Raw genomic sequence first — 10187 nt, 5'->3', positions numbered from 1 at the left:
CAACCTAAAAGGCTTTTAAATACTCTTTAACTTTCTTCAATTTAAAAAGAAAACAAGATGAAATACTTAAAATTCTTAAATCTAGATTTTTGGTGGGCTTTCTTCAAATGACCAAATCTACACTTCAAAAATCTCTGTATTGGATATTAAATGGCTTTCAAGATTAGGAAACAAAGGGACAAAAAATAGAACCCATATTGCTAAAATTTTGTTTCTTTCTCAACATTTTGAATGGATACTTACAAAAAAAATCCAGAGGTTTTGGTCTGTATTAAAGTTGGACCATCAAAAACATCAATAGTGGACCATTAATTTGCTTTTATATGCAGTACTTTTAATGACATAATGTCATACTTTGTGACCCTCACCAGCACTCTTTACCTGTGAGGATTGCAGGTATTTGTCACCTTCACTGAATTTCAAATTTTCAAACACTGAATTTATTGGTATTTAAAGAGTATTTGTTCCTCCCAACTCCTCACATAATTTGATCCGCAGTTTCGAATCGAAATCGATTGACCAGTGGTTTGATCGAGCAAATTTCGATATAGCTGAGTTCAATTGTATGCAGTAAATTGAGTCACAATAAGTAAATGTTGGCTCTCAATCAATACAACACAAAAGGATATAACAATGTTCAAAAAGCAAAAGAAAAAGGGTAAAGGTACAGGTAATAATTACAGCAACCATACTCCACCCAACAAGAACAAATGGAACTCATGATAATGTAGGAGAGGTGGGGTGGGGGGAGGGGGGTAGATGAGCTGTTAATTCTTGACAACTAAGAACCAAGCCCAAATCAACAAACAAATACAACTAAGCTCAAAAGGATTTAATTTCTTGGTTGGAAATGTCTAGATAGAACTTTTTAATCAGCTTCAGTTACATGATCAATCTGACCTTGCGCGTCTCGTGAACTTGATAGTCGTAGATCTTCGATCCGTCTTGCAACTTCAGAAATGGAGGGACGATTATCCGGGTGCTGAGCCGTGCAGTCGATACCGAGTTGCAAGAGTTGCACTAGTTCTTCCTCTACGTTCTGGTATCGGAGAAGTTCGAGATCAAAAACTTCAGAAGTCCACTCTTCTCGAACTACAGACTGAACCCATCTAGGCAGGTCGACTCCTTCGTCGTTTAAGAGGGCGTGTGTTGGTGCTTTGCCAGTAAGAAGCTCCAAAAGCAACACACCAAATCCATAAACATCAGCTTTTTGGGAGACTTTGCGAGGATCGGTCACTTCGGGTGCACGATAGCCGGTGACTCGGGTTGGAGAGGATGAAGGACCAACTAGATGGTTCAGTCCATAATCAGAGACTCTAGGTTCACACGACTTGGTAAGAAGGATATTTGATGATTTAATGTTTCCATGGGCCACATTGGGACCTTGAAAATGAATGTATTCGATTCCACGAGCAGCTCCAAGGGCAATGCTTGATCTCGTTTCCCAATTTAATGGTGTTCGACCAGCCCCTTTATTTCCTGAGCAGGGTAAAGGTTAAAATGGTAAGAAAGCCCATTAGCACAGATAAATTATCACCAAATAAAGCAATTACTTGAAAATTAGATGTTAAAGCATATGCTTTTACGTGGAACACACCAAACTACCAACTCTTACCAATATAACCAAGAAAAAAGTTAACATCAAAGAAAAAAGTTAACATCTTTAACTAAGATTAGACTTCAAGAGAACAAACAATTAATTAAACACAACAAGAAAACGAATAAAGCCAACTTAAATGAGAGAGCATTGCATATGACACTCAGCCAGCATGGATGAAGTTGTATGAATAATAAAAGCGATAGTTTCATACCTAATCTCTACCAAAACTCTCATTTAATATATGACTTGATATGATTTCTTTTAGTGTAAAATAGCCTCCGTCTAAAATAAAAACTTTAATATAATATTTACAACAACATGAAATTCTCACCAACTTAAGCTAAAGTGGTCAAAATGAGCTCCTGATTTCATAGCAGCAGATTTAGATAATTGATGGAGTTCTAGCCTCACTACACATCACCGACAATCTATAAACAATTTATTCTTACCAACAATATACAAGCCAAAGAGCCGATTCGTCAATCTATCTATGCATTATGTATGATTATTACAAGCAAAAATCCATATCCTACATAGTATCACTCTAAAAGATTCTATCTTTGTAAGTTGCAACCAAATAGAAAAGCCGCAATTGATGTGAAAATTAATGAGATTTTGTAGCCTTGACAATTCCCGTTGTATGATTAGAGCCAAGATCAACATAAACATATCATAAACAAAATTGAAACACAGAACTCTAAAAATCTGACTCACCATGAAGAAGTGCAGAAAGGCTTCCCATTTGCATGTAGTCATATACAAGAAGCTTCTCCTCTCTACTGTAGTAGTAAGCCCTAAGAGGCACCAAATTCTCGTTCTCCATGGCTCCAACCCCCTCAATTTTCTCCTTGAATTCTCTTTCCGAAATGGCAACATCTTTCAACCTCTTCACAGCCACCACAGTCCCCACTTCCAAAACTGCCTTGTATGATGTCCCGAACGTCCCCTTTCCCAAAACCTCTGCCGAGGCCCTCAGCAAATCTTCCAAATCGAACACCCTCGACCCGTTACCGAAGAATACTAACTTCTTGGCAACTGCCATGTCAGCTCCATTTTCTGCCTTCCCATTCCCATTAGCACTCATTGCAGCAGCGGCTGCGGTAGCCACTGAAAATCCATTGTCCATTCCGCCATTTTCAGACTCCACAGGTTTTCTGCCCAAGTCATTTTCTTGGCTCTTGATCGCCGCTAAATCTACAGACCTAGCCTTCTTCCCGCTCCTCTTCATACACAAAAACAAAACAAAAAATAGCAGCAATATGAAGCCAACAACAGATCCTATCACGATTCCAGCAATTGCACCGCCAGGCAACTTCTTTTTCACACCTTTTCCCGAGTTTAGAATCCCATTTCCATTCTCTACAGGAGAAGCAGCCGGAGGTGCCCCGCCTACTTCAGCACATGCATTATCAAGAGGCTTCCCACAAAGCAAAGTTCCCAAAAACGCCTCTTTGGGCTTCCCCTCAAGCCCTTTCGGCACTGACCCATTTAAATTGTTAAAAGAAACATTAAACTGCGGAAGATCGGGAATATCAATGTCGGGTAAAACGCCACTAAACTGGTTATTCTCCAGGTAAAGCGTACGCAGACGAGTCAAATTGTTAAATCCTGGTGGAATTTGACCCGAAAAATTATTCGAAGCCAGATTCAACCGCACAAGGGCGTGAAGTGAAAAAAGAAAATCGGGTACATGGCCGGAAAACTGGTTCCCCTGAAGATAAAGATTACGAAGCTGAGAAAGCTGGGAGAGGTCAGAAGGAAGTGGGCCGGAGAGATGGTTGAGCCGAAGGCTGAGAGTACGAAGAACCGTTAACCCGGACAAAGTATTGGCAGGAATAGCACCAACTAAAGACGAGCCCGGGAGGCGCAGGGCCGTGACGCGGTTGTTCTCACACAGAACTCCCGGCCAGCTGCATGGGGTGGTGAGGGTGGTGTTCCAGAGAAGCGTTCGCCCCCCGACGGCGGAGCGGAAGGCCAAGAGGGCCGCCCTATTGCCCGACAGATCTGAGGAAACAGTGAAGAAGAACAAGAAAAGGAGAAGCAACATTCCGGGCAAGTTCCGTGAACCCAGCAGACGCATTGTGCTTGTGTGCAATCTACAGAATTATTGCCGGTAGGAGGAAAAAAGGGCGGCGAATCATTTGGTTGGGTGCTCCATTATGAAGTATGTGGGTAAGGAGAAAGTGAGTGAGAGTTTCAGTTGGGAGGGATGAACGCCATTAATGAATCTGCCATACTGTGTGAATATATTCGTCTGTACTGTGTGTGAGAGAAAAAGAGATCCAGGCTGGGAATAGGGGATTCTATTATAAATATTTACATTTGTAAAGTGGTATTTATTTTATATAATATGATTTGAAAAAATATAAATTCAGACGTGGAATTAGTTGTAAACAACACATTTACTAAATTTACAAGTTAATTATATCTTAATTTACAAGTTAATTATGTCTTATCCAATCATATAACCAAAAATATCTTTTTTCAAAAGATAAAAAAACACAAGAAATAAAAATTCATGATCATCAAATATATATTTTCTATTTCACATCCTCTAAAAAAATATGAATTTTCGCATTCATATCCCTAATATTTATTACATTTGATACTTATTTTTATTTTCAAATGCAAAAATTATAATATACAAAAGAGTAGGTAAATGTCAACTTGATTAAGTATAGGAAAAGTTAATGAAAAAATTAATATAATAAAATTAGGGTAAATTAGAGAAAAAAAAATCTTCAATTCTAGTTTCAATTTAAGATAGAAAATATCATTGATTTTGCAAGACATTGTAGAATCATTTGCAAATTTCAGAGTCATATATCTAAAGATGAAAACAACTATGGGTGAATCACCCTCAATAAACTGATCATCTTCTCATGAACCATTAAGAGAAAGCGTGAGATCTCATAATACAGATATGAGAAGACCCCAAATAGATTTTCATATTGCTGGAGAAGCACACCTAGCAGGATCCGGGTCAAGAAGAAGTCAAATTCCTTTGCACCAAACACCTTATGAGAAATCTGTTTTAAAACATATATATCTTTATGGGGTTATGATTAATCTTGATGTACTTGATTTAAAAAACAGAAAAGATCTCATACATGATTGGACATTAACTATGAGAATCGCAGCAGGAACACTTGATCTCAAAAGAGAAGGATTCATTAAACTTTTAGAATGAGTCTTATGGGATCAGTAAAAATAGCATGGGACATGACTTCGTTAGAAACCAAAGAGTCACTCCTAGCCAGAGAATCTCTCAGTGAGATAGACGGAAAAATGGCTACCCTATTTAAAACACAATTTATAGTGATATACTATTTTAAAAGTCAAGACACAAAGAAGAAACATAAATATATACAAAGTTCTTTATAGTCTTGAATTACATGACATCTGTTTAGTTGATTAATATATTATGTTATTCACTAAATGTAGAAGAAATTCAGGAGTCGAAGAAAATATAACGATGCAACTTTTCTTCGGCAAAATGTCAAGTCCTTGAAGAGAAATGTCAACGAGGGAATATGTCACTAGTAATCCAGATACTTCGGCAAATAAAGAGCATTTTTTCTCAAAGAAAAAATTGGCAGAATGATGTCAAATGGTAGCATTACAAAAAAATTATAAACGATTAATAGGTATTAATAAACATTCTCATTTATGTTGTAAAGAAAAGATCTTCAAACAATCATTTGAAGTAAGCCACGAAAGCAGAAAAAGAAGAGCTTTAGATCTCATTTTTATACCAGAATTGGAAGAAGTGAAAGAAGTCCTTAGAAACTAAGAACAATATGGTTTAGACAAAAAGTTAGCTCTTATAAATATCGGCAGAGAAATCAATCATCAAGTAATAGGATGTCATCTCAAGCATCGAGCACATCTTGAAGCACGGGAAGAACACTTATAAAGAAAACTTTCAGAAGAGCACACACTTGAGCTAATGAAAGTTTTAAAGATTGTAATTGATGGACATGTGGAACAAGAGATCACATTTAGACCAATTGTCCAGAAAATGATAGAAAGATAATATTATGCTTCGATCCGACCCCATATCTTGAAGAAGTGTTTTATTACTAAGATCTTGTTCAAGTATACTAGTTTGAGGATATTGCCTCATATGAAAGTATATATGAAGAAGAAGAAGTTTTGAGTCAAAAAGAATATGAAGTAATAGAATCAGGATCTGACTGAAGAAGAGGTATTTTGACGCGAAACACATGAAGATTTTTCTGATTTCTTTAGTCAGATAACAATATCTCATAACATGATCCAAAAGATCAATAAGAAAAATCTTAGCCTACAAAGATATCAAGGATTCTATGTAGGACATGTAGAAAATTTCTAGAGAAATCTTGGCCTAAAAATAGAAAGCATCATCTGATTTATAAAATTTTCAGAAGGAAAATAACAATAACAGTGGAACTAAATGGAAACCGGATGGAAATGAAATTAATTCCTTCTGAAAAATTTAAGATGAATTACAAAAACTCGAGATAGAAATAGCACGAACCATGTCCTGGATTCGTATCGGAGAAATCCAGATTATTATAAAGCTACTTTTAAATAAAGAATAGATTCACATATTGATATTGCTATATACGATAAACGAATGGGTAACCTTCAAGAATCAATACTGAGAATTATCTTAGAGAATCTTTGTGCAGGAAAAATTGTAGGAGTAATTTATCCAAGAATTTCCTACAACCTGGCAGATCGAGACTTCAGCCAGGCTTTAACGTTGTATCAAAACTTCCAAGAAAAAAGCCAATGAAAGAGGGTAATAGACCATATTCTATTACATATCAAATTTCATATGATCTATTTAATACACATAATTCAGAATTGTTATTAAGAATAACTTTATAGAAATATCATATATATTTGAAAATTTTGCTCAGATGATTTATCCAAAAATAATCGAATTTCCTTTAATACAAGAAATATATATAAAATCCAAGACAAACTGATCCTACAAAAAAATCAAAGTCTTAAACTGGAACCAAGAATATTATCTTTTCAAAGAGAAAGAATAACAAATCACAGGTAGAAAAAAACACATGTCCAAGAAATCCAACCGATAACAAATTTTTTTCAACAATTGGAAATTTTAGATGTCCGGAAGGATGGAGGAAACTCGAAATAGTGTTTGATCTTACAAAACAAAGAAACCAATTTCCTTGTAATAATATATACCATTTGGAACAATCTATGATAGGTACTTGGCAAATAATGATCAATATCGGAGAATTGGAATTTCACATCAAATGAATCCCATGAAAAAAACTAGATCAATTGGTTCTTGGGCTAGAATTTCTCGATAAACACAAACCTTGAAAACAACTTGAGAATGGAATAGAATTCATGGCAGTTGATAGAATGTGGAAGATTCAATGGCCACGAGCTCATTCTCGATATACATCTCAGTAGATATGTTATATAAAGAGTACAAGACATAATATTTTGCTGTTTATATTGATTCAGGGGCTGTGATTTGTGCATAAAAAAGATGAGTTTTTCCAAAAAAATTGGAAGAAAATTTACCTATGATTGTTGAACGAGATTCCTCTGAACGAATCTTAATCTTTTTTTAAAAGATTAAGATGATAGAAATATTAATAAGTGGAGTTTTACTAACATTTTGATACAAGGTAAAAATACAACCGATTTATTTTCATGATACAAGAGCTAACATTCTGTTAGAAAACAATTTTCTACAAATGTTTAAGTCTTATACACAAGAAAATAATATTAGAATATTAGTGTTTACAATATCATCTTATCACAAAGTCATAATCCAGAGAGTAAGAGGGGAATTTTATAGAAAATTGTCAATTTAGTTTCACAGAAAACATGGTGATGAAGGAAAATTTCTGAACTAAAAAAATGAAGGATTCTAGACAGATTGGAGAAACAATGCTCCAATTGAGAGCAGATAAGAACATCCGACCAGAAAAAATAAAATTCCTCGAGATAGCTCTGCACCAGAAAGTTGTAGAGTTTGAATCGAAAATATCCCTAGAAAATATCAAGAAAACGATCAAAGAAAAGTACATTGAAGATCTTTTTGTACTGTGTGATAAAATTCAACTCAAAGCTAACCTTAAAATCAAGGAAGACAAATAGTACGAATTTGTCAGATGCAAGCATATCCCGACGAACATAATTGATCAAAATGATATACAGATTATTATCAAAGAATATTTGGACATTTGACTAATCAAAGCATGAATATCATCATACAACAATGCATGTTTTTTGCTAAGAAATTATGGTGAGATAAAAAAGATAAACACATGTTGATTATTAATTATCAAGAAATTAATAAAATCTTGAAATTTGATGGATATTTCATACCTAGCAGAGAACATTTGATTAGTTGTATACGAAACGCTAAAATATTAACTAAATTAGATTGTAAGTCCAGATTCTATCAAATTCGGATCGAAGAAGAAAGCAAGAAGTTCACTGTTTTCTCGACACCACAAGTACATTATATTTGGGAAGTATTATCAATGAGATTGGAAAACTCACCCAAATATTTTAAAGAAAGATGTATAATCTATTTAAAGATTATTTTAAGTTTATGTTTGTGTAAATTGATGATATTTTGATAGCATCTAAAAATATGGATAAACATATTAAACATTTAGATATTTTATGTGAAGTGTGTAAAAATGATGTGTTTAGTCCATTGCTAAAAAAAATGCAACAATTATATGGATATAAGAACACATAAAGGGACTTAGTTACCTAAAAGATATTTGTAAAAATATTTCAAAAATGGTTATTCTTCAAGATGAAGATGATCTGATATTATACACAGATGTTAGTGATCATTAGTGGACAACGATTTTAATAAAGCTCACAACAGAAAGAGAACCACCATGCAGGTATTGCAGTGGTTTATTCTCAGAAACAGAAGTCATACGATAGCATATCAACGAAAAAGAATTTTATGCAGTAAAAAAAGCTTTCGAAAAATGTTCGTTTTTTTTTACTAGAAAGAAATTAATTTAAAGGTTGATAACACACATGTAAAATTTTTATTGGAAAATAGAATATAATCTAAACCCGAGAAGACTAGATTATTAAGATGACAAACATTATGTCAAAATTATAATTTTGATATCGTGATTATTAAACCTTATGCAAATATTCTTGTAGATTTTTTAACAAGAGATTGACAGCAGTGATATCAATATCATACAAAAGCAAAGGCAATTGAGGGAGAACACATTGAAATACTTCAAAACGAGTTTAAAAAGTTTTCCTAAATATATGAGTTGTGGGTAGGCTACAACAAGCCAATAAGAAACCAAGGTTTACTGCTCCTCTCTTATATTATTTTTAAATTGAACTACTTTACTATATACGTTGAGGTAAGAAAAGATACAGATTTGTGCCAGGTTTTGTTGAAGGGATCTATGTCAGGAACCATCTGTTGCGACTACATGGTTAGGCTGTGAGAAGCAATCTGTAAAATCCGGTTGATATAACTCGACGACACTCCGATCAAAGAGGTAAACTGTTCAATTGATTTTACGGAAGCATGACGAGTCATTAAAAATATAATCAAAATATATATGCTGGAAATCTTGTGTATATGTATGTATTTACGTTATATATCTTTAATAACAAACTCGATAGGTATAACAATGTCACGTATCAAGATTAAAAAACTCAAAGATGATTTTGCAACATTTTAATAAAGTAGGAATCTTAAACTAACTTTCAAGAAAAGAAAAAGTAAAACCTAAATGAAACTAGAGTCTAAGTATTTATTTACAATTTGTCCATAAAATCATATTTAATTAAATTTCTATTAGAACTCGATATATATGAGTGCATCACGCGCGATAGATGCTAGTAATATTTTAAATAACATTTTTTACATGCAATGTATAACATTCACAATATCATATTTTCGAAGCATAAATCATACATACTTATCTAGATGAAAAATTATATGTATATTAATAAATATAATATCAAATGTTTTATCGTTTTATTAAAATTTACGGTTGATAGTAACCGTACAACTCAAATATTTTAAACCTTATAACAGCTCGAGAACTACGTTTCGATTAGAACAATTGCTCTAATGAGCATATATAATTATTGCACCCAACAATTTATCTCTCAATAACTGCGTTTCTTGCAATAAATAAGAATCGAACTCGTGACATTGTCTCTGATACCGATTGTAAGATTGAGCGATTATCGTTTTATCAAAAGCTACAATACAAAAAAAATGACTTTCCGCAACAGATCATCAACAGCGTACATTAAAAGCACGCTGCGAGTAGTACTTTTAACGGCGTGCATCAATATGTGCGCTGTTAATATTGTTGCACTTGACAGAAATAACGGCGTGCAGTAAAAGCACGATGCGGAAAGTAATATTCGCATTGTGCATTTATGTGTGCTGTAAATATTATATATTTTCCGCAGCGTGCAATAATGTGCGCTGTTAATACTCTATGCATTGAGGGCGTGAATTAAAAGTACGTCAGAATTTTTAAATTAGCGACGGTTGTGGTAAGACCGTCGCTAATTTAAGTTGCGACGGTTTTTAAAA

At 34.0% G+C, this 10187-nt stretch overlaps 1 protein-coding gene across 1 annotated transcript; it reads right to left on the bottom strand.

Moving 5' to 3' along the window:
- Positions 1–561: 561 nt before the first annotated feature.
- LOC140991418 (probable inactive receptor kinase At1g48480) lies at positions 562–3895 on the bottom strand. The gene is made up of 2 exons (XM_073461365.1): positions 2315–3895; positions 562–1479 (listed from the first exon to the last, which is right to left on the bottom strand). Exons 1-2 carry the CDS (start codon positions 3678–3680, stop codon positions 869–871), a joined length of 1977 nt encoding a protein of 658 aa, XP_073317466.1. The 5' UTR covers positions 3681–3895; the 3' UTR covers positions 562–868.
- Positions 3896–10187: the final 6292 nt, after the last annotated feature.

The sequence above is a fragment of the Primulina huaijiensis genome, chromosome 13 (genome assembly GCF_012295235.1).
Source record: "Primulina huaijiensis isolate GDHJ02 chromosome 13, ASM1229523v2, whole genome shotgun sequence".
Lineage (NCBI taxonomy): Eukaryota > Viridiplantae > Streptophyta > Magnoliopsida > Lamiales > Gesneriaceae > Primulina > Primulina huaijiensis.
Note: the sequence above shows the minus strand (reverse complement) of the source record. Positions and strands in the feature narration are given on the sequence as shown.

What these genes read in the sequence shown, in the direction of transcription:
- LOC140991418 (XM_073461365.1), bottom strand. Translation starts at nt 3,680, where the DNA reads ATGCGTCTGCTGGGTTCACGGAACTTGCCCGGAATGTTGCTTCTCCTT. An exon ending in CCTTTCTGCACTTCTTCATG is followed by an intron (nt 1,480 to 2,314) that starts GTGAGTCAGATT and finishes TACCCTGCTCAG; the next exon opens with GAAATAAAGGGGCTGGTCGA.